The 25306-nt window shown below is 46.0% G+C and overlaps 1 protein-coding gene across 5 annotated transcripts in view; it reads left to right on the forward strand.

Annotated features, from left to right (window-relative positions):
- GYG2 (glycogenin 2) overlaps positions 1 to 1999 on the forward strand; it is a 53859-nt gene extending 51860 nt beyond the window's left edge. For all 5 annotated transcript variants that reach the window (XM_055267114.2, XM_055267115.2, XM_055267118.2 and 2 more), the window contains one exon: positions 181 to 1999. In XM_055267114.2, coding sequence (XP_055123089.2) covers positions 181 to 342 — 162 coding nt within the window. In that variant the 3' untranslated portion in view covers positions 343 to 1999. The remainder of the gene's footprint in view (positions 1 to 180) is intronic.
- Positions 2000 to 25306: the final 23307 nt, after the last annotated feature.

Consider the following 25306-nt stretch of genomic DNA (forward strand, 5'->3'; position numbering starts at 1 on the left):
ACTCCAGCCTGGACGACAGAGACTCTGTCTCATTAAAAGCAAAGTGCTAGTGATTCGCAATCTCTTTTTGAGAACTGAGATGCATCTTTCTGCAGGACCCTACACTGGATGGGTTTTAGCAGTCTTTCCCTCGATAATGGACAGCTGCAAAAACCATCTCCCACTGACTGTCTTCCCTAGGTCGACCTGGCCGTCTCTGTTTCCCAGATCTCCATCGAAGAGAAGGTGAAGGAATTGAGCCCCGAGGAAGAGAGGAAGAAGTGGGAGGAAGGCCGTATCGACTACATGGGGAAGGACGCGTTTGCTCGCATCCAGGAGAAGCTAGACCGGTTCCTGCAGTAATCCGGCAGCTGGTGGGCGTTGTGTGTAGTTAGACAATGTCCTGTTGCGTGGTCCTGTTGTGTGGAGATCTCCTCTGGTCCTTTCAAAGGGAAACGCTGTTGAACCTTGTGCCTCTATTTATGCTTAATCCATTTGAGTGCCTCACGCAAAAAAACGTAGAGTATAGAAATCCACCTTAAAGCCCCTCGCCCCAACCCCTCCACCAATGCCTTCTGGGCTTTCTTCAGAGGTCAGTTCTACCCTTGAACCTGTCGGCAAAAGCGAGCAGTAATCACATTCTAGTAGACCCTTGATGGTGGTCTCTGCTCTTGCCCGAAGGACCTCCGCAGTACGCTGGAGCTGTGTTGTACAGGTGCTATGAGACCTACCCTATTTAGAATTAAACCTCACCGCAGATTTCCTCCCATCACTAAGCTAACAACACTAATATAGGTATTTAGCACCTCTGAGGCTTTGCCGTGGAGACCCATTCCTGTAGGGCTAAGGAAACATGTAGACGTGGTGAGTGACTTTCGTTTGGACTTGGCGAAGCGTATCTGAGAAACACCTCGGCTGTGGTCTCTCTGCTTTAAATCCTAGCAGGACTTCCTAGAGCGTTGACAGAAATTCTACTTGCGGACGTTGGGAAGAAAGATTGTAGGTGGCTTGGGGGATGTAGGTGGCTTAGAGGATCTAAACGGATTCACTTCCTGGTTGAGAAGAATCAAGGGCTTGCCCCTACGTGATTTAGAGCAACAGCTTGCTCAGGATAACAGGATCTAGAGATGCTCTCTGCTTGACGACAAAAGTCAGGGTGCAGTCGGTCCAGCCTTGACTGCTCTTGGCTTGTTCTCTGCCCTCACTACCTCAGTTCTCAATCACTTGGTGAATCACTGCATCCCTCAACGCCATTTCCACTCAGCTCTTTCCAGAGAATTCTCAGTTTTATGAGACGGGAAACTATTTCACGAGAAAGCCTCATTGTCAGAAGTATCTTCATTCAATGGGCACAATATGCTGTGTATCTCACCGGGTGGCTGTCAGGGGCCACCGAGAGTGTCGTTAAAAATGGGCATCGTTGTAATAAAGGAGGAAAGTGCGACTTTTGAAATGTTTGGAAAGTTTATTTATCATGCACATTCCAGGGAAAAGCAGAGAGTAAATTAGAGATGGGATAGGAAGGCCGTGGGAGAACGCGATCCTAGCCTGTGTCAGCTGGATGCATTTACATGGAGAGGAGTGGCCACTTTTTAGGTCACCTGAAGCAGTTTTAACCTTTGGATAGAGGAACCTGCCTGAATTTATGGCATTAGTGGTGGCATTTTTTTGTGTGCAGATGTGGATGATGGAGGGGCTGTTTCTTTTTCCGTGTGGGTGGTTAATAATCTTCAGTCTCAGAGGGCGATGCTCATAGGATATTTCAGGGGTTAATTTAAAATAGCCATGTGGATACAGTCTCAGGTGAGTCAGGGTTGGATGGTCGTCGGCTTTCAGAGGGAGACCACGGGAATGTTCAGGGAAAAAATGTCAGCTTCTCTGAGGACCAGAATTCATGTTCACGGGCAGTGATGAGTTGGCTTATGGAGTGAGTCCAGTCTGGAATTCCGCTGTGCATTCTAGCCTGTATCATCTCATTTGGACAAATGCTGACACATTTAAATTAAAATGTTAAAAAACAGCCATGTGGTCTCCTTCCAGTGTGTGTTTGCCTATTTCCTACGATATCAGAGTTATATTTTATATTAAACCAAGGGTAGGGCCTTTCTATTTTATTTTCGGCCTTTTCTATTGTATTTTGTTTTTAAAATAGTAAGCATGGGGCTGGGCGTGGTGGCTCACTCCTGTAATGGCAGCACTTTGGGAGGCTGAAACGGGGATCACTTGAGGCCAGGAGTTCAAGACCAGCCTGGGCAACATGTTGAGACCCCGTCTCTATCAAAAACACAAAAATATCAGCTGAGCATGGTGGCACACATCTGTAATCCCAGCTACTGGGGAGGCTGAGGCACAAGAGTTGCTTGAGCCGGGGAGGCAGAGGTTGCAGAGAGCTGAGATCACACCACCATACTCCAGCCAGGGCGACAGAATGAGACTCTGTCTCAAAAAAATAAATAAAATATAATAATAATAAGCATTATGTGAGCTGGAATTGCAAGGTAAAATTTTAAAAGTGAACAATAAACATACTTTATTTTATTTTTGATTTAAAATGTTTTTTAATTGTCATATAATAATTGTACATATTTATGGGGCACATAGTACAGTTGCAATACGTGTAATGTATACTGATCAGCTCATGGGAATTAGCATATTCATCATCTCCAACCTGTACCATTTTTTGTGTTGGGAACATTCAGTATTCTCCTTCTCTCTATATATATATTTGAAACTGTATAATACATGATTTTGAGCTGTAGTCATCCTACAGTGCTATATACCAGCGGTCCCCAACCTTTTTGGCACCAGGGAACAGTTTCATGGAAGACAATTTTTCCAGAAACCAGGCTGGGGGGACGGTTTGGGGATGATTCAGGTGCATGACACTTATTGTGCACTTTATTTCTGTTATGATTACATTGCAACATGCAATGAAATAATTATACAACTCAGCATCATGTAGAATCAGTGGGAGCCCTGAGCTTGTTTTCCTGCAACTGGACAGTCCCATCCAGGGGTGATAGGAGACAGATCATCAGGCATTAGATTCTCATAAGGAGCACACAACCTAGATCTCTCACATGCACAGTTCACGGTAAGGTTTGCACTGCTATGAGAATCTAATGCCGCCGCCGATCTGCCAGGAGGCAGAGCTCAGGTGGTAATGGGAGCGATGGGGAACGGCTATCAATACAGATGAAGCTTTGCTCACTCACCTGCTACTCACCTCCTGCTGTGTGGCCCAGTTCCTAACAGGCCATGGACCAGCACTGGTCTTGCAGCCCAGGGGTTGGGGATCCCTGCCATAGAACACTAGAACTAGCTTAAAAAAAACCCCAAAAACTGGATCTCAAAAAAGTAAGAACTAGAACAGAGGATACCAGAGGTCAGGAAGGGTAGGGAGAAGGGGTGACAGGGAGAGATTTGTTAAAGGGTACAAAATTACAGCTAGATAGGAGGAGTCAGTTCCAACAATAAATTTAAATTATCAGATGGATTTTTCAGAATTGCTGGTCACAGTAAAATGCATAGAACTGTTTATTTCTAACCCTTTGCAATCTTGCAGGGTCTCTTTAGGAAACGTACCCATTTTCTGAGCTTTGCTTTGTCAATTTCATGCATTCATTCATTCATTCATTCATTTGTCATATGCTTATTGAGTGCTCTCTTTATACCCAGCTCTGTGACGTGGGATAAATCAATACACCATAAGTTTGGGAATATACATTTTATTCCACGAGAAAGCCTCATTGTCAGAAGTATCTTCATTCAATGGGCACAATATGCTGTGTATCTCACCGGGTGGCTGTCAGGGGCCACCAAGAGTGTCGTTAAAAATGGGCATGTTGATTGATGTCTCATGTCTCCCTAGAATATATAAAACCAAACTGTGCTCTGGCCACCTTGGGCACATGTCACCAGGACCTCCCGAGGCCATGTCATGGGTGTGTGTCCTGAACCTTGACAAAAGAAACTGTCTAAACTAAGTGAGACCTGTCTCAGATTTTCAGGGTTCACAGGTACAGTGCTCAGCATGTGGGTGGTGGGTTCATGCATACCCCATACCTCACTACCACAGAATGTACCCTGGTAACAAACCGGCACGTGCACCCCTTAGACTTAAAATAAAAGTTGAAATTATGTAAAAAATAAGTAAATAAATATTATGAGATTATTATTTGGTGGCAGGTGGAAATGCTGTGGGAAGGAAAGGATTTCTAGATCTATTGAACTGGCAGGGTGGACTGATGCCTATAGATGCACAGGAAGAAGTTATAGTATTTTTGTTCCTCAAAGCCACTTGGTCAAATCCTGCCGAAACCTTTGGCTGATACTTGGAAGCACGAAACAGGTCCTAGTGTTAAAGCGTTTTGGGGTGGAACTGTAGTTTGAAGCAGAAAGGGCTTTCTTTCTGACCACCACCCTTGAATTAGGAAAAGCAGAGCAATTCTTTCTGGTTTCATAGGCCTCTGTTCTTTAGGGTACAGTACCATTTTTAAAATTATTTATTTATGTGTCTTCGGCCGATTACAGTGACTCACACCTGTACCTGGTACTTTGGGAGGCCAAGGCGGGCAGATCACCTGAGGTCAGGAGTTCAAGACCAGCCTGGCCAACATGGTGAAACCCCGTCTCTACCAAGAATACAAAAATTAGTCAGGCATGGTAGTGCATGCCTGTAATCCCAGCTACTCAGGAGGCTGAGGCAAGAGAATCACTTGAACCCAGGAGGTGGAGGTTGCAGTGAGCTGAGATCACACCACTGTACTCCAGCCTAGACAACAGAGTGAGACTCTGTTTCCAAAAAAAAAAGAAAGAAAAATAAAATAAATAATTAATCTATTTTAATTATTTTATTTTTTTTTATTTTTTTTGACACAGAGTCTCACTCTGTTGTCCAAGCTGGAGTGCAGTGGCCTGATCACTGCTTCCTGCAGCCTCCAACTCCAGGGCTCAAGTGATCCTCCCACCTCAGCCTCTCAAGTAGCTGGGATTACAGGCATGTGCCACCACACCCAGCTAATTTTTTCAAACTTTGTAGAGGCAGGGTCTCATAGGAGTCTCACTATGTGGCCCAGGCTGGTCACCAACTCCTGGCCTCAAGCAATCCTCCTGCTTTGGCCTCCCAAAGTACTGAGGATTACAGGCATGAACCGCTGTGCCTGGCCCCCATTTTTTTAATAGATCAAAGGAGTTGCATAGGTTTACAAACCCGATGTCTTCTATCCCTGCTCTATCCATCATCCTAGGAAACAAAATGAAGTTTTTATTGGCACAGACAATATCTGTTGGAAGCACATTCGTGCAAATCCAGCTATACCTAGTATGGGACATATACTGTGCAAGAATATACTTTACACGGGATTGTAGCATGCCTTGAGGATGCTTGTCTGGATTCCATTGCATAGTTGCTAAATGCTGATGCTCTGTGAGTCTGTCATTATTGCAGCATTCATGGCCCAACACTCAGCTGCACAAAAGAGCTTTTCTGTTCCTCTTTCCCTCCCTAGCACACTCCTCTTGACTATCACTACTGTGTTTTTTGATTGTTCAATATGTAAAACAGTCCAATTTATCAATTTATTATTTTTTTAATGTTTAAACGGTTCCTTTTTTTTTTTTAAACGACACAGGGTCTTACTCTGTTGCCCAGGCTGGAGTGCAGTGGCATGATCATATAGCTCACTGCTGTCTCAACCTCCTGGATTCAAGTGATCCTCCCATCTCAGCCTCCCAGGTGGCTGGGACTACAGGCAAGAGCCACCATGTCTGGCTCAAATTGTACCAGATTTACCAGTGGGATTCTCCTTTCTTTAGATGGATTCTTAAGTCTATGAACTGATCCCATTAGTCTTTTTTTATTTTCATTTTTATTTATTTTTGTTTGAGACAGAGTCTCACTCTGTCACCCAGGCTGGAGTGCAGTGGCACGATCTCAGCTCACTGCAACCTCCACCTCCCAGGTTCAAGTGATTCTCCTGCCTCAGCCTCCCGAGTAGCTGGGATTATAGGCATGTGCCACCACGCCTGGCTAATTTTTGTATTTTTAGTAGAGATGGGGTTTCACCATGTTGGTCAGGCTGGTCTCAAACTCCTGGTCTCAAGTGATCTGCCTGCCTTGGCCTCCCAGAGTGCTGGGATTCCAGGCGTGAGCCACCACACCCGGCCCTCATTAGTCTTTGATCACTTCCTTGCTTCCTGGCAAAATGAGATTCTCCAGAACCATCATAGATTTTCTCCCCTCACACCTGGGGCCAGACATTTCTCCAAGGTCTTATTTTTAAGAACAAGCCAATTTTGATGTTCTAAATTGACTTCGCACCTCCTCAGGGAAACGCAGCCCGTAGTTTAAAAACATCTTTGTAGCAAATGAGCGCTAAAGCCCCACATCTCCTCTCCTTATCTGTAAAATAGGGATTACAATACCACATGCTCATCGGAATTTTCTAAGGATAAAACGAGACAATGAATGTAAAGCTCTTAGCACAGTCTGTGGGAACAATTAAGCACGAAAGCATGAGCTGCTGCTCTCATTGTCAACATCTGATTGAAATCTTGTTTTTGAGACAGGGGCTTACCGTGTTGCTTAGGCTGGAGTGCAGCGGCACCATCAGGGCTCACAGCAGTCTTGACCTCCCAGGCTCAAGTCATCCTCTTGCCTCAGCCCCGCTAATACCCAGGATGACAGACTTGCACCAGCATGCGCAGCTAATTTTTTTTTTTTTTTCAGTAGAGACAGATTTCGCCGTGTTGCCCAGGCTGCTCTCGAAGTCCTGGACTCAAGCGATCTGCCCACCTCTACCTCCCAAAGTGCTGGGATTACAGGTGTGAGCCACAGTCCCCGGCCTTATTGAGATCTTTAGAGATACTGCCAATAACTTGGGTTTTAAAAATTATATTGCTTGAGCCCGGCAGGTGGAGGCTGCAGTGAGCCAAGATCACGCCACTGCACTCCAGCTTGGGTGATACAGTGAGACTATGTCTCAAAAAAAAAAAAAAAGAAAAAAGTTACCATTAAGATAAAAAATGTTTATGACTGTGTATGATAATGTTTACAAATTTAGCCAGCCTACGCAACATAGCAAGACCCTGTCTCTACAACAACAAAAATAATTAGCCAGGTGTGGTGGTATGTGCCTGTAGTCCCAGCTACTCGGGTGGCTGAGGTGGGAGGATCACTTGTGCCCAGGAATTGGAGAACACCCTGGGCAACATAGCAAGACCCCAGCTCTATAAAAATACATAAATATAGCCAGGCATGGTGGTGCATGCCTGTAGTCCCAGCTGCCTGGGAGGCTGAGGTGGGGGGATCGCTTGAGCCCGTGAAGTCAAGGCTGCAGCGAGCCGTGATCGCACCACATACTGTCCAGCCTGGGCAACAGAGCAAGACCCTGTCCCAAAAAGAAAAAACTTAGAAATATTAGTAAACATGGTAGGCACCTGTTCATTAATTCTGCTTGAACAGGTGGTCAAGGAAAACAAGTGACTTGAACAGAGCTAAGGGCTTTTATTCAGCAGATCCTCAGCAGACAGCCCCTGTGCACAGATAATTGATTCACTGTGGCACAGCAGGATCTGAGTTTTGTAAGATGAGGAGAAGAGAGGGGTACATGTTTTTTTGAGGACTGGCCCAAATTTCACTTTTCTGGCCAGGCGCAGTGGTTCTCGCTGGTAATCCCAGCACTTTGAAAGGCCGAGGCGGGTGGATCACTTCAGGTCAGGAGTTTGAGACCAACCTGACAACATGGCAAAACCCCATCTCTACTAAAAATATGAAACCTAGCCAGGCGTGGTGGTGTGCTCCCTTAATCCCAGCTACTTAGGAGGCTGAGGCAGGAGAATCGCTTGAACCTTGGAGGCCAGGGTTGCAGTGAGCCAAGATCGTGCCACTGCACTCCAGCCTGCACGACAGAGCAAGACTCTGTTTCAAAAAAAAAAAAAAAAACCCAAAAAACAAATTACACTTTTCTTCATCTTCAGCTGTTGCAAAACCTGGCGTCGTGTCCATTGGAGACTGTCGCTGCTGTGGTTTAAATACCTCTCTCTTGGTATTATGGCTGCAATCCCTTTTCAGTAACTCTCAGGACAGTTTATTTTGCAAGGCTTTGCGTATGTCAAGGTTCAGGGGAAAGTGGGGGTAACAAAAAGGGAGGACAGGAGAAAACAGAAGAGAAAAATATAGGGAAAGGAGGCAAGAGTTGAAGCAACATAAACTGTGGTCTCTCTCTGTTTTATTGTAGTGCAAACACAAAACATTAAATTTATTATCTTAAGCATTTTCAAGAGTACAGTTCAGGCCAGCTGTGGTGGCTCATGCCTGTAATCTCAGCACTTTGGGAGGCCACGGTGAGTGGATCTCTTGAGCTCAGGAGCTGGAGATGAGCCTGTGCAACATGACGAAACCTCGTCTCTACAAAAAAATACAAAAATTAAAAAAAGAAAAGGAGGGGGAGTAGAGTTAAGAGTTCAGTAAAGTCTATTCACATTGCTGTGCATGGGTCTCCAAAACTTTTTCATCTTGCAAAACTGAAACTCTGTGCCTGATAGTAGTGGGGAGATCTGAGTTACTCTGAGTTAGCAGTGGCGAATCTATGGGGGTCTGCAGCAATTTCAATACTTGCCTCCTCGGAAGAAAGATTTGACTGAGGGCGTAAGGCAGAAAAAGAGACCGAGGCAAGTTTCAGAGCAGGAGTGGAAGTTTATTTGAAAAAGCCTTAGAACAGGAAGAAAGGAAGGTACTCCTGGAAGAGACGCAAGTGCATGCCTGAAGGTCAGAGAGCAGAGCGAGGGAGTTTAACCTTGATCCTGGGAGTTCACATGCTGGCCTCTTTCTTACCCATGAGTCTTCCCTTGGGGTGGGCTGCCCACATAAGCAGTGCCCTCCTTACCCTTGGAAAGTGAGCATGTGCAGTGCGTTTAGGGAGTGTACGAATGCCGGTCTGAGGCTTTCTTCCGTTTCTGGTGGCGGCTCCCGGAAGGTCATACTTCATACTTCGCCATTTCATCTCTTTTCCCTGGCGTTTGCAGTCAATTAACACTTTAACGTTAATAGCTGTGTTACTGGAAAGGAGTCCAGATCCAGACCCCAAGAGAGGGTTCTTGGAGCTCGTGCAAGAAGGAATTCTGAGCGAGTTCATAAAGTGAAAGCAAGTTTATTAAGAAAGTGAAGGAATACACGAATGGCTCCTCTATAGACAGAGCAGCCCCGAGGGCTCCTGGTTTCCCATTTTTATGGTTATTTCTTGATAATATGCTAAGCAAGGGGTGGATTATTCATTCTTTCCCTTTTTAGACCATATAGGGAAACTTCCTGACGTTCCCACGGCATTTGTAAACTGTCACAGCGCTGGTGGGAGTGTAGCAGTGAAGACCACCAGAGGTCACTCTTGTCACCATCTTGGTTTGGGTGGGATCTGGCCGGTTTCTGTACTGCAACCTGTTTTATCACCGAGGGCTTTGTGCCGACCTCCTGTCTCATCGTGTGACTATGAATGCCTCACACACCTCCTGGGAATGCAGCCCAGCAGGTCTCAGCCTCGTGTTACCCAGCCCCTATTCAAGATGGAGTGGCTGTGCTTCCAGTATGCCTCTGATAGTGTCACAGGCCATGCTCACTCATATTTGGCTCAGAATAAATCTCTTCAAATATTTTAGAGTTTTACTCTTTATCGGCAGCATCTTGTCCAATTCCAATGAGGAGCTCTTGAAAGCTAAAACCAAGAAGTCTTCCCCATGGGAGAAGCACCCCCAAATCTTGTTCTCACCAATCAGGCGCATTGGCGGACCTTTCCTCCCTGTCCTCCCCTTCTCCTGCACCACTTGGTGTTTCCCTTCTCCCACGAAGCTCTCCAGGGCCTGCTGCACTTCTCACAGTGCCCTAACTCTTGGCTCTGCAGGAAAATGACTTTACGGGAATGTCTCCTTGTAAGGATTTTATAACCCAATGGATGGACCCTGATGGGACAAAACCCGGGGTGAAAAATTAAAATGGCAATGTTACTGGAAACAGGTCCCTATCTAGATCCCAAGAGAGGGGTCTTGTGTTGTACCCAAGCGAGTTAGAAAAACGCCACACTTTGAGACGAATTAAGAGTCCTTTATTAGCCGGCGACCGAGAGACGGCTAACGCTCAAAGTTCTCTCGGCCCCGAGGAAGGGGCTTGATTAACTTTTATGCGTTGGTTTAGGAAGGAGTTTTAGTTAAAACAATTTTACAGAAGTAGGCAAAAAGTTAAAAGGATAAATGGCTACAGGAAAGTAAACAGTCCCAGGTGCAGGGGCTTTAAGACTATTACAAGGTGATAGACGCAGGGCTTTGGGCGTTACTAATCAGACGAATTCCTGGGAACTGCGGATATAGCTCGCCACAGTATCTTATCAGTTAATTGCATCCTTGGATGTGCTGGGATTCAGCTTGCACAAGGTAAGTCCTTGAGGAAGGGGCTGCCAGTGAAAGAGCCAAGATGGAGTCAGTCTGGCTCTCTTAGCCAAGGGAGAGTCAATTCAGGTGGGAACAAGGCTGGGTGATTAAAGGAAAGGGAGAGTCTAAGAACAGGGTTAGGAAAAACCAGGTTGGGCATTACATTCCCCACTTGTGTTTTTGGGGAATCAAATCGCTGATTCCTCAGTTATAACAAGGGGGTTATATTGAGTCTTAAGATAGATAAGTTTGACAGAAGCTATGCATTGTTTTATAAAATTAAGAAACCAATTTAATATATAAGGCCCCAGAATTAAACTTAATAGTATGGTGAGGAGAGGTCCAGCTAACCCAGTGATTAGAGTAGTTAGCCAGGGGTGCCAGCTGAACGTGTTTTGATACCGGGGATGTTATTTTCTCTTTCCTGTTGGTGCCAATCTCGATTTTCTCGAACTTTTGGAGTGTATCTTTTATGACTAAGAATGCTGGAGGAACAGTTAAATCAACTTTGTCAGGGGGTTTCTGGAACATAGGGTCGTCTAGAGCAGTCAAAGGCCCCACTGGCTTGGGTGGGCTCCGTGAGACCAGGGTCTTTTTTGGATGGTGAACATAGTCCCCACATCAAATCCTGGGATATAAGATCTTAATCTCCATGACATGCGATAATATTATTCAGTGGAATTAGGGTCATGGACAGTTATAGTAAGAGGATTACAATTTTTTCTAGTACATAATTTAGGACGAGAAGCACGAGTTATGGAATGAAGATCCGGTTGATCCCCCAGAGCAGGTGGCTAAAGTTACACGTGTCCAATCAGGGCAGAAAAACTGATAAGTATCTCGACAGCTGGCATCAGGGTGATTTCCAGGACAGAGGTAAAAGTCAACATTTCGGAGTCCTTTTTCTGCACCTTCGGAGTTTCCACATCCAGTTTGGCCCCCAGAGCGTCCAAATCCTGCTGCAAGGTCGACACTTCCTGCTCCTATGACCGGTGAGTTGTGTTGCTCTTCATGGGTGCGAGCTGGCTCTGGGAACAGTGCACATAAATTGACTGCAAAGGTGACTTCCTTGGAGGTACCGGCCCTCCAAGTGGTGTTGGCGAATACACGTCCTGTTGTGAAAGAGGTGAGGAGGAAGGAGTAGGAAGGCACAGAGGACATAATAGGTGAAAACAAACAAGAGAAGTAAATAAAAAGAATTAATCTAACAGCTTTACCCAACTTAGGTGCAGTTTTAAGGGGCCTGACCCAGGCTTGGGGACCCATGTTTTTATCTGGGCTTTGTTGGCCTTTTTGATGCGGGATTGGTGAATCCAAGCAGAATTCCGTCCACCTTCAGAGCTGTTGGCGTCGTGAGGATGACGGTGTGAGGGCCCTTTCAAGCAGGAGTGAGTTCTTTTCTCTGGAATTTTTCAACAAACACCAGGTCACCTGGCTGGAACGAATGGCAGGGCCCCTTCTGGTCAGGAACTGGGTTGGGATGGGCTTCTCGAACAAGTGGCAGAATGATATCTTGTACTGTTGGAGAGACTGTAGGTACTGCAATAAATTAGCTTGAGAGATTTCTGCCAAATGGCCATCTCTTAGCTTAGGCAAGATAGGCGGCGCCCGTCCATACGTGATTTCAAACGGTGAGAACCCAGCAACACAGGCAGCTGAAAAAGCCACTGATAAAGCATATAAAAGACAAGCAGAAATCTTGGTGATGGCTATCCAAGAGGGCAAAAAGGAAAGGCCCCCATTCCAGAAAAATGGCCAAGGAACCTCAGGTTCCCGCCAGAAAGGTAAAGAAGGTGAACAGGCCCCTCTAGAAAAAGGAACGCCCAATACTGCCACGAGAAAAATCAGAGAAGGAAAAGGTCCTCGCCCCGCCCACGACGGAGGAGCCTGGAGCGAGACCGACTCTCGCCCAGTGGCGTTAAAATTCTCGCTGGGGCCTCCAAATGTTGTACCCGAGCGAGTTAGAAAAACGCCACACTTTGAGATGAATTAAGAGTCCTTTATTAGCCGGCGACCGAGAGACGGCTAAGACTCAAAATTCTCTCGGTCCCGAGGAAGGGGCCTGATTAACTTTTATATCTTGGTTTAGGAAGGGGGGGGTCTAGTTAAAACAATTTTACAGAAGTAAAGTAGGCAAAAAGTTAAAAGGATAAATGGCTACAGGAAAGTAAATAGTTCCAGGTGCAGGGGCTTTAAGACTATTACAAGGTGATAGACGCGGGGCTTTGGGCGTTATCAGACGAATTCCTGGGAACTGCGGGTATAGCTCGCCACAGTATCTTATCGGTTAATTGCATCCTTGGATGTGCTGGGATTCAGCTTGCACGAGTTAAGTCCTCGAGGAAGGGGCTGCCAGTGAAAGAGCCAAGATGGAGTCAGTCTGGCTCTCTTAGCTAAGGGAGAGTCCATTCATGTGGAAACAAGGCTAGGTGATTAAAGGAGGGGGAGAGTCTAAAAACAGGGTTAGTAAAAACCAGGTTGGGCATTACACTTGGATCTTGCGGCAAGAAAGAATTCGGGGTGAATCCATAAAGTAAAGTGAAAGCAAGTTTATCAAGAAAGTAGAGGAATAAAAGCATGGCCACTCCATAGACAGAGCAGCAGCATGGGCTGTTGGTTGCCTTTTTTAATGGTTATTTCTTGATTATATGCTAAACAGGGGTTGGGTTATTCTTGAGTTTTCTGGGAAAGGGGTGGGCAATTCCCAGAACTGAGGGTTCCTCCCCTTTTAGACCATAGAGGGTAATCTTCTGACATTGCCATGACATTTGTAAACTGTCATGGCGCTGGTGGGAGTGTCTCTTAGTATTCTATGCTTTATAATTAGCATATAATGAGCTGTGAGGACAGCCAGAGGTCACATTTGTCACCTCTTGGTTTTGGTGGGTTCTGGCCAGGTTTTTTCATGCAAGCTGTTTTATCAGTAAAGTCTTTATGACCTGTATCTTGAGCTGACCTCCTATCTCATCCTGTGACTTAGAATGCCACACCTCCTGGGAATGCAGCTCAGCAGGTCGCAGCCTCATTTTACCCAGGCCCTATTCAAGATGGAGTGTGGCTCTCATTCAAAAGCCTCTGACAGCAAGATTGAAATAGCTTCAGTAGGGCTCATCCAGCTCATGGGCTATTTTGAACCTCTCTTTTCTTCCTTCATTACTGCCTTCTACCCCAGTTCAGGTCATGTGACTTGGTGACTTGGCCTCTGTCCAAGAACACTGAGACATCTTATTTGTCATTTTGTACACTGGTCAGTGATCTTGCATTCAAATGGATTTCTTCTCTCGGAGGGGAGTCCACTGGGGAATTGAAGGGTCAAAGGCCAGGCAGAATTCACAGGATAGAGTCGGCAGAGAGCCTGGAAAGCAGGAATCTTGTTGGTGGCTGGCAGAGAGGCCAGTCCAGGCATTCTGCCTTTTAGGAAGTTGTGTAGAGCCTCGTAGAAGACAATGGCAGCTGTTTGGGCATTCTTTGGCAGTGTTGTGGATTTGGCTGTTGCTGTGGTCTCAATGCTTGCCTTGAACATTGTGTGCCTTGAACATTCATGTGTTGAAACTTAATCCCCAAGACAATAGTATTAGGAGATGGTGCTTTTAGGAAACAATTAGGGGTCTAGACTCATGAATGGGATAAGTGTCCTTATAAAAGGGACCCCAGGCCAGGCGCAGCGGGTGGCTCACACCTGTAATCCCAGCACTTTGGGAGGCCAAGGCAGCTGGATCACCTGAGGTCAGGAGTTCGAAACCAGCCTGGCCAACATACAGTGAAACCACATCTCTACAAAAAATGCAAAAACAGGCATGGTAGCACACGCCTGTAATCCCAGCTACTTGGGAGGCTGAGGCAGGAGAATCACTTGAATCCAGGAGGTGGAGGTTGCAGTGAACTGAGATTGTGCCACTGCACTCCAGCTTAGGTGACAGACAGAGCAAGATGCTGCCTCAAAATATAAAATTAAATTAAATTAAAAATAAAATAATGAATAAAATAAAATTAAAAAGGTGAGCCATTGTGATGGATGGAAATCATGTAAACCTGGACCAGTTCAAGCAAAGATGTTGATGGGTCATCAGGGGTAATAGCCATTCTTCAGCGACTACCTGCCAAATTGCTCCCCAGCTGTCTTAGTCAATTTAAGCTGCCATAAGAAAACACCATAGACTACACAGCTTACCCCAACCAGCATTTGTGGCTCACAGTTCTGGAGGCTGAAGTCCAAGATCAAGGAATGGCAGATTCAGTGTCTTCTGAGGACCCCCTTCTGTTGCCTGGTCCAGGCTAAACTGTAACCATAATAGGTTCATTGCATGCAGCATGTCTATACCCCAACTCTCAGGGCTGCAGAAGAGAAAGACGTTTAATCATATGGTCACCAAATGAGGAGACGGAAGGAAACCTTAAATCACTTGGGGTCAGGAGTTCGAAACAAGCCTGGCCAACATGGCAAAACCCCGTCTTTACTAAAAATATAAAAAATTAGTCAGGCGTGGTGGCAGGTGCCTGTAATCCCAGCTACTCAGGAGGCTGAGGCAGGAGAACCGCTTGAACCCGAGAGACGGAGGGTGTAGTGAGCCGAGGTTGTAGTGAGCCAAGGTCACACCACTGCACTCCAGCCTAGGTGACAGAGCAAGACTCTGTCTTAAAAAAAAAAAAAAAAAGAAAGAAAGAAAGAAAATGAAAATGAAAGACATACAGAAACATTCCATTGGTTACAGCTCAGCGTTTGCCTTACTTGAACATGGTTAGAACAGTTGGCTCCCTGTGAATGGTTGAAGTATGGCTGCTGGGATTGGTGGAGATGTAGCTATTGTTACAGAAGCATACTCTTAAGTTAGGTCATATGGTTTGGATCTGTGTTCTCACACAAATCTCATGTCGAATTATAATCTCCAGTGTTGAAGGTGGGGCCTGGGGGCAGCGGTTTCTAATGGTTTAGCATCATCCCCTCGATGCTGTTCTCATGATGGAGTTCTCATGAGATCTGGTTGTTTAAAAGTGTGTGACGCCTCCCCTCTCTCTCTCTCGGTCCTGCTCCAGGCATGGTAAGACATGCTGGTTTCCCCTTTGCCTTCTGCCATGACTGTCAGTTTCCTGAGGCCTCCCCAGCCATGCTCTCTATACAGCCTGTGGAACCATGAGCCAATTAAACCTACTTTCTTTATAAATTATCCAGGCTCAGGTAGTTCTTTATAGCAGTGCAGGAACAGACTAATACCTTAGGTTTTCAGTCCGCCTGCCTACCTGCCAAGTTAGGTTACGGTTCACCCACAAGGACTCAAGTATGAGAGTACGGAGACATTCTCAGGCCAGATTTTAGTTTGATTTAATAGTTCAGATTCTTCTGCATCCCTGTATCTTCAGATATAAGAAATAAGAAATATATCTTCAGAAATAAGGATGTTCCCTACCATTTGATCCAGCAATCCCACTACTGGGTACCTACTCCGAGGAAAACAAGTTATTATTCAAAAAAGATACTCGCACACTCATGTTTATAGCAGCACAATTCACAATTGCAAAAATGTGGATCCGGCCGGGCGCGGTGGCTCACGCTTGTAATCCCAGCACTTTGGGAGGCCGAGGCGGGGGGATCACGAGGTCAGGAGATCGAGACCACGGTGAAACCCCGTCTCTACTAAAAATACAAAAAATTAGCCAGGCGTGGTGGCGGGCACCTGTAGTCCCAGCTACTCGGAGAGGCTGAGGCAGGAGAATGGTGTGAACCCGGGAGGCGGAGCTTGCAGCGAGCCGAGATCGCGCCACTGCACTCCAGCCTGGGCGACAGAGCGAGACTCTGTCTCAAAAAAAAAAAAAAAAAAAAAATGTGGATCCAGCCCAAATGCCCATCAATCAATGAGTGGATTAAAAAAACTGTGAGATATATATATATATATATATATATATATATATATATATATATATATATATGATAGAATACTACTCAGCCATAAAAGGGAATGAATTAATGGCATTCACAGCAACCTGGATGGAATTGGAGACCATTATTCTAAGTGAAGTAACTCAGGAATGGAAAACCAAACATTGTATGTTCTCACTCATAAGTGAGAGCTAAGCTATGAGGATGCAAAGGTGTAAGAATGATACAGTGGACTTTGGGGTCTTGTGGAGAAGAGCTGGAAGGGGGTGAGGGATAAAAGACCACCCACATTGGGTTCAGTGTATACTGTTCAGGTGATGGGTGCACCAAAATCTCACAAATTATCACTAAAGAACTTACACATGGAACCAAATACCACCTGATTCTCAAAAACCTATGGAAACAAAACAATTAAAAAATTTAAAAAAAAAAGAAATTAAGGATGTTTCTTTTCTCTGGGTATTAAGGCACCTTTCAAATCAGGGTGGTTTGACCTGCTTCAGGAGAGAAAGATGAGAGGAAGGTCAGAGAGACCTTCCCACTTCTGCTGTTTTCTCCAATGCCAAGGGGCCATGTTTCGGGGCGGCATGTCCTGAAACCCCTCACAAGCGACATAAATGAACCTGGATTGCTTAAACAACACCATCCGTGCATGGTGACATGCTTGGGGTCATTCGAAGAGTAAGGAACATAGAAGAGCTAGTGTTATAAAATGGCGAAATCAAGAATAGCCTGTGGAACGCATGCAGCGGTGGCTTCACGGGATTACTGTTGTGAGGTGCTCAGGGTGAACGTGGGAGGATCCAAGCCTGAGACCCTGGCTCCTCCTTGGCTTGGGTGGGGGAGAGCAGAACACCTTGATCTACTATCCCACCTTGTCCCCTGTAGGGAAGTAGAAGAGCCATAGCCACGTGAGGTGATGTCATTAAAAGAGCGAGATTGCTGTGTGACATACAGAACAAAGCCCACTGCCACATTCTCCCTTCCTGATTCTTCAGCCTGATCAGAATGTGGCTTTGTTCATAGACTAATGGCTAAATTGGCAAAATGCCCCAAGATACGGAGTTGCAGTTGCGAAAGAGCCACGATTGCTGTGAAGATTGTAGAAGCTGTGATCTGCAAAGCACTGAGAGCAACACCTGGCTCATGTCAAGGACTCAATAAATGTCACAGCTGTACTCATTATTTTTACCCTGAGGCCACATCCTGGCACAGGGAGAAGGGTGATTATCCATGATACGAGGTCTGGCTGTGGATTGGGATGGCAGTGCGTTAGCTGTTTCGTATGTGCATATAGAGAAGTCTGCTCAGGGGCTGTGTCTTTTCAAGCTCATGCCCTCTAAGCCTCTGCTTTAGAACAGGTGACAATTGGCCAGGCCCAGTGGCTGACGCCTGTCCTCCCAGCAATTTGAGAGGCCGAGGTGGGCAGATTACTTAAGTCCAGGAGCTCGCGACTAGCATCGGCAACATGACAAAACCCCCTCTGTACAAAATATACAAAAATTAGATGGGTGTGGTGGTGCACGCCTGTGGTCCCAGCTATTTGGGAGGCTGAGGTGGGAGTATCACTCGAGCTTGGGAGGCAGAGGTTGCAGTGAGCAAGATTGTGCCACTGTACTCCAGCCTGGGTGACAGAGCCAGACCCTGTGTCAAAAAAAAAGAAAAAAAAAAAAAAGCCAAGTGTGTGGCTCATGCCTGTCATCCCAGCACTTTGCTGGGCTGAGGTGGGCAAATCGCCTGAGGTCAGGAGTTTGAGACCAGCCTGGCCAACATGGTGAAACCCCGTCTCTACCAAAAGTACACACAGAAAATTGGCCAGGCATGGTGGCGCATGCCTGTAATCCCAGCTACTGAGGAGGCTGAGTGAGGCAGGAGAATTGCTTGAACCCGGGAGGTGGCGGTTGCAGTGAGCTGAGATCACCCCACTCCACTCCAGCCTGGCAACAGGGTGAGACCCTGTTTCAAAATAAATAAATAAAAAGAACAGGTGGAAATAAATGAGACGTCCCCCATCCCAAATGAAAATGAGCAGAGGCCACTTATTCAGAGCTAGCCCTAGTAAGGGAGTGAGACATCACCCTTTGCATTTTGGCAGGGACTGAAAGACAAGTAGAGGAGGCTTTATAGTGTCAGACCTCAGGATACACTTCCCCAAATGTGACTGCCGGCAACCAGAATATACAAGCCCAACATACCCATTACTTTGAGCTGAAACATTGAGAACCAGCTAACACAAGAGGAGCTCTTTACTTGCCCCTCAACGGCCAAAAATTAAGTACAAATTTCCCATTTGAAAAGAGAAATTTAGGCCAGGCATGGTGGCTCACGCCTGTAATCCCAGCACTCTTGGAGACCGAGGCACGTTGATCACCTGAGGTCAGGAGTTCGAGACCAGCCTGGCCAACATGGTGAAACCCCATCTCTACTAAAAATATAAAAATTAGCTGGGTGTGGTAGTTCATGCCTGTAACCCCAGCTACTCAGGAGGCTGAGGCAGGAGAATTGCTTGAACCCACGAGATGGAGGTTGCAGTGAGCCGAGATCATGCCACTGTACTCCAGCCTGGGCAACAAGAGTGAACAAAACTCCATCTCAAAAAAAAAAAGAAATTTTTGTTTTGTTTTGTTTTTTTGAGATGGAGCCTTGCTCTGTTGCCAGGCTGGAGTGCCGTGGTCCGATCTCGGCTCCCTGCAACATCCCTCTCTCGGGTTCAAGCGATTCTCCTGCCTCAGCCTCCCGAGTAGCACAAGCACGTGCCACCACGCTCAGCTAATTTTTGTATTTTTAGTAGAGACGCGGTTTCACCATGTTGGCCAGGCTGGTCTCGATCTCTTGACCTCGTGATCTGCCTGCCTCAGCCTGCCAAAGTGCTGGGATTACAGGCATGAGCCACCCCACACCCGGCCGAAATTTGGTAAACTCAATCAAGTTTATTTATTTATTTATTTTTTTTAATGGGTCGGGCTTTTGGTGTCTTATTTTCCTAACCCAGAATGAAAAAGAGTTTCTCCTCCGTTTTCCTCGCACTTACATTTGGGTCTCTCTGATCCACTGTGAGTTAATTTTGGTGCAGGGTTTTCCATTCATGGAAAAGGAAGTTGGATTTCTAATAGGTCAATATATGAAAAATTTCCTGCAAAGTTTTTCTTTTCTTTCTTTTTTTTTTTTTTTTTTTTTTGTGACTGTCACCCAGGCTGGAGTACAGTGGTGCAATCACAGCTCACTGCAGCCTTGACCTCCCAGGCCCTAGGGATCCTCCCACCTCAGCCTCCCAAGTAGCTGAGACCACAAGTGTGCACCACCACACTTGCCTGATTTTATATTTTTTTGTACAGACGGGGTCCCACTGTGTTGGCCGGGCCGGTGTCGAACTCCTGGGCTTGAGTGATCCTTCCACCTTGGTCTCCCAAAGTGCTGGGATGATAAGCATGAGCCACTGCACTCAGCCAGTCTCTAGCTTGGATATTTGAGTGGACTTCCCAGCCCCCACACAGCATGCTCATTTCATGTAAGATTGTGAGAGAGCGCAAGGAGAGAAAGAGCATGCAGCCAGCGTTGGAGCTTCAGAGACATCCCGGGCACGAACTTCCCAGGGTCTCCTTTGTTCTGTCTCATGGTTGGCACACCAAGGATGGCGAGAGGAATCTTGGGTTCAGGGGGCCTCAAAGCAGACATTTGAGGAGGTGGGGGAGGCGATTGCCACTCCAGTCATTCAGTGCATCCAGACTGTCTAACTGGTTAGGCCACTTGCAAATGTGCAAACCTTAAGTAAAGGAACAGACTCTGGGGCCAGGGGGGAGGTTTGAACTTTAACTAGCAGGTCATAAATCCCAGCCCTTATCTTGAACAAAAGTCAAAGACCAGACTTGCAGGCATCCCCCGAGATAAAGGTAGGCCCTCTGCAGGGCAGCTGTAAGTCAGCTCTCCTCCACCCCTCTGGCTGGCCCCCTCCTTATCAGAGTCCTGCTTCCTTCCTCTTTAAATCTGCAGACGACGCTGCTTCTCTGCAGGTCTCTCTGCATATTCCCTCAGCTCACAGACCGGCTGCATACTTGGTATTTTCAGGGTTAGGTTTGCAACACATGACTGGGGAAATGCATGAAAAGGAAATGATGCCAGAATTCAATGCGGACACGTTTAGGTGAGAAGGAGATGTGACAAAAAGTCTCTGCCTGGCCAAACCGTAGCCAGGCTCCTGAAGCTCCTCCCAGGCTCGGTTGTGCATTTCCTTATACAATTAGATTTCAGCAAAGTATTTGCTAAGTCAGTTTGGCAAGAAGCCACCATCCTTGATATCAGGTTCCTCATCGTCCACCAGCCCCGGTTGATGTTTAACCCTCCTGGCTGGCTTTAACAAGCCAGGTTGGTTTAGCCAGGACCCGCTTCACCTCTGATGTTTCCTTTTAGTGCTCTGCCATCTATACACCCGCTGCCTGCCCCGTGGCTATACATTCCCACTTGCTCTTGCTGTATTCATATTGGAAGTTGAGCCCAGCCTCTCTCCTGCACTGTGAACCGCCATTGCAGTGGTCCTTGTACTTCACGCGATAAGCCTGGATAATGTCTTCGTTATCTTTTTGGTGGTGCTTTCACAAGTACGAGGTTCGTGCAAAAGTAATAACTGCAATTACCAACCTAATATCACTGAATAGTTTTTTTCTTTAAGAAAGGTTTTGCTCCCGGACGAATGAACGAGGGCTGGCTGCTTGTTCTTGGGGTTCAATAATGAGGTGCAGACAGATTGGGGAGAAGGGAATTTATTTCTGCAACGGGTTACAGGGAGAAGGTCAGATTAACTCACCAGGTCAACTCAAAGTGACACGTTCTTTCTCCAGGGTTTCTATGCATTTTAAGCTCTATGCCCGCGTGTAGGATTGCACCTACGAGCAGGAGTATTTCATTCAGTCCCTATCTAATCTTTAACTAGGGTCTGGGGTCTGCGAAGTTTTCTCTAGACACTTGGAAAGTTTCTTAATCTTCAGTGAGCCCTGGTATGAGGTGTATGTGTAAGAATGCTTTTATTATTTGATCTGATTTTAGGGTCTCAGGAGACTCAGGCAGGGCCTTCATAGGTTTGTTTTGGCATTTTGACCCTCCTTCCCCAGCACCACTTTCTCCAGTTCTTTAATGTTTAACTTATGCATTCATCAGAATTATAATAAAGCATTAGTGGAAACACTCGTTGCTCCGGCTGCTAATGGAAACCTGGCGTGCCACAGTTTGACTCAAAGGGAACCTAACTCTCAAGGAGCCATAATCCCAGCACTTTGGGAGGCCAAGGTGGAGGATTGCTTGTGCCCAAGTGTTGGAGACCAGCCTGGGCGACATAGGGAGACCCCATCTCTATACATAAAAGAAAAATTAGTCAGGCACAGTGGCTTGTGTCTCTTGCCTCAGCTACTCTGGAGGTTAAGGCTGGGAATTGGAGGCTGCAATGAGCTGTGATTGTGCCACAGCACCCCAGCCTGGGCAACAGAGCAAAACCCTGTCTCCAAACACAAAACAGAACAAAATAAAAAACAAAAACAAAGAGCCATACAAGAAAGTTTTAAAGAATGTATTTTTTTAAAAGCCCCAGTGGGGTTTTCTGCAGAAATCCTGGGTGCTTATAAGCCAGCCAGAACCTCCACCTTTAAAGCATATCCGTTCATGTCATAGGTCTTACAGGTATGGAGGAAAGTTGAGGTTTTTAAATTAAAAAAATATATATAAAAAAGAAGATGAGCACTTCTGAATCTTCTTTTTTTTTTCTTTTGAGCATGTTCTCTGGGTGGGGAATGTGCTATGGTTTCTGAAAACAAAGAAGAAAACATGTCATTCTTCTATTCCAGGTTCTCACGATGGTCTAGGGGAATGTGATTTTTTATTTTTTAATGGATAGCACGATAGTGGGATGGGGTGACGTGGAGGCCAAGGACAGAGGGTGAGGTATTCAGCCTGGAGATGACCTTTAACCTCAAGGCTTTCTTCCTTTTAAAATGTTTGCTGATTGTTTGTTTTTTGTTGTTGTTTTTGTGTTTTTTTGAGACGGAGTCTTGCTCTTGTCACCCAGGCTGGAGTGGCGCGATCTCGGCTCACTGCAACCTCCGCCTCCTGGTTCAAGTGATTCTCCTGCCTCTGCCTCCCAAGTAGCTGGGACTACAGGCGTGCACCACCACACCCAGCTAATTTTTGTATTTTTAGTAGAGACAGGGTTTCACCATGTTAGCCAGGCTGGTCTTGAACTCCTGACCTCAAGTGATCCACCCGCTTTGGCCTCCCAAAGTGCTGGGATTACAGGCGTGAGCCACTGTGCCCAGTCAAACATTTGCTTTTTTAACAATAATTTATTGTTTTTTTTTTTTTTTTTTTTTTTTTTTTTTGTGATGGAGTCTTGCTCTGTCACTCAGGCTGGAGTGCAATGGCGCCATCTCAGCTTACTGCAACCTTCACCTGCCAGGTTCAAGCAATTCTCCCACTTCAGCCTCCTGAGTAGCTGGGATTACAGGCGCCCGCCACCATGCTCGGCTAATTTTTGTATTTTTAGTAGAGACAGGGTTTCACCATGTTGGCCACTGTGGAACTCTTGGCCTCAGGTGATCCGCCCACTTTGGTCTCCCAAAATGCTGGGATTACAGGCATGAGCCACTGTGCCCGGCCAATTGTATATTTCAAAATAACTAGAAGAGTATATTTAAAAATGTTCCCAACACAAATAAATGATAAATATTTGAGGTAACCTCAAGGCTTTCTTCCTTTTAAAACGTTTGCTGATTGGGTACCCAGTTACCCAGATTTGATGACTACACATTGTATGCTTGTATCAAAAATACCACACCAACCCCATAGATATGTGCAATTCTGATATATCCATAAAAGTTAAAAGTTTTAAAAATTTCCTGGCACAGTGGCTCAAACCTGTAATCCTAGCACTTTAGGAGGCCAAGTGGGAGGACTGCTTGAAGCCAGGGGTTTGAGACCAGCTTGGGCAACATAGTGAGACCCCATCTCTATGAAAAATACAAAAATTAGCTGGGTGTGTTGGTGTGTGCTTGTGGTCCCAAGGGAGCTTGGGAGGCTGAGGTGGGAGGATTGCTTGAGCCCAGGAATTTGAGAACAGCCTGGGCAACATAGCAAAACCCAGTCTCTACACAAATTTTAGAAAATTAGCTGGAAGTGGTGACACATGCCTGTGGTCCCAGCTAGATGGGAGGCTGAGGTGGGAGGACTGCTTGAGCCCAGGTAGTTGAGACTGCAGTGAGCTGTGATGGTGCCACTGCACTTTAGCCTGGGCAACAGAGCAAGACCCTGTCTCAAAACAAACCAAAAGAAACAAAAGACCCTCAGAACCAACTGTTCAGATAAAAAAAATGACTTTATGATTACATTAGGCCCACCCAAATAATCCAGAATCATCTCCCCATATTAAGACACTTAATTTCATGAAATCTGAGAAGTCTGTTTTGCCATGCAATGTGATATGGTTTGGCCGTGTCCCCACCCAAATCTATCTTGAATTCCTACATGTTGTGGGAGGGACCCGGTGGGAGGTAATTGAATCTTGGGGGCAGGTCTTTTTCATTCTGTTCTCGTGATAGTGAATAAGTCTCATGAGATCTGATGATTTTATAAGGGAGAGTTCCCTTGCACAAGCTCTTCTCTTTGCCTGCCACCATTCTTGTAAGATATGACTTGCCCCCCCTTGCCTTCCACCATGATTGAGGCTTCCCCAGCCATGTGAAACTGTAAGTCCATTAAACTTCTTTCTTTTGTATATTGCCCAGGCTTGGGTATGTCTTTATCAGCAGTGTGAAAATAGACTAATATACAAGGTGACATTATACAAGGTGGTTAAGGGTTGACTGGTGTTTCTTCCCCCACAATTCATATGTGGAAGATCTATCCCCTCTCCCCCATCTGTGAATGTGGCCTTGTTTGGAAATGCAGTGTTTACAGATGTCATTAGTTTAGATGAGGTCATCCTGCAGGAGGATAGGCTGTAATCCCATGACTGGTGTCTTTATGAAAAGAGGAAATTTGGACACAGACACACACACAGGAGAACACCATGAAACCATGGGGGCAGAGACTGGAGTGATACAACCAAAAACCCAGGGACACCTGGAGTTGCCAGGGTCTGGAAGAGGCAGGAAGGATCCTCCCCTGTAGCCTCCTGAGGGAGTGCAGCCCTGAGACACCTTGATCTCAGCCTCCTGGACTCCAGGACTGGGTAAGGATAAGTATCTGTTGTTTAAGCCCCTGGTTTGTGGTAACTTGTTATAGCAGCCACAGAAAACTAATTCAGACATATTCATAGGCTCCAGGGATTCTGATGTCTGTATCTTGAACAGCACGAGGGGTCATTATTAAGCCATTGGCAGGGCTTCAGTTCTAATTGTGGCCATGGATTGCCTTTGGTCTGTTGGACACGTCCTTTTCTCTGGAACAGCCATGCCAACTCCATGTGATTAGATTAGGATGGGATTCTAGGGTGGATATCCCATTCCAACCATGGGTAGACATTTAATCCAGGAATGGCCAAGTCCTTCAGCCATAATGATTGGTACCAAGATGGGTGATATTGTTTGGCTGTGTCTCCACCCAAATCTCATCTTGAATTGTAGTTCCACAATGTCCTAAACATTAGAAACTGTCAATGTTAGCTAACATGGCAAAAGGGACTTCACGGCTATAATGAGTTAAGAATCCTGAGATGAGGAGATGATCCTGGATTATCCTGGTGGGTTCTAAGTAATCACAAGAGTCCTTATAAGAGGGAGATAAGAGTGTCAAAGTCAGAGAAGGAGATGTGAAGAGGGAAGCAGAGGTCAGAGAAAGAGAGAGACTGGAGGATACTGTGCTGCTGGCTTTGAAGATGGAGGAAGAAGCCATAAGCCAAGGAATACCACAGCCTCTAGAAGAGGGAAATCTCAAGGAAATGGATTTTCTTTTGGAACCTCCAGAAGGAACCAGCCTGCTGACACCTTGATTTTTCGACTTCTGATTACCAGATCTATAAGAAAAATTGTGTTATTTTAAGCAATTAAGTTTGTG

The sequence above is a fragment of the Symphalangus syndactylus genome, chromosome X, assembly GCF_028878055.3.
Source record: "Symphalangus syndactylus isolate Jambi chromosome X, NHGRI_mSymSyn1-v2.1_pri, whole genome shotgun sequence".
Classification (NCBI taxonomy): domain Eukaryota; kingdom Metazoa; phylum Chordata; class Mammalia; order Primates; family Hylobatidae; genus Symphalangus; species Symphalangus syndactylus.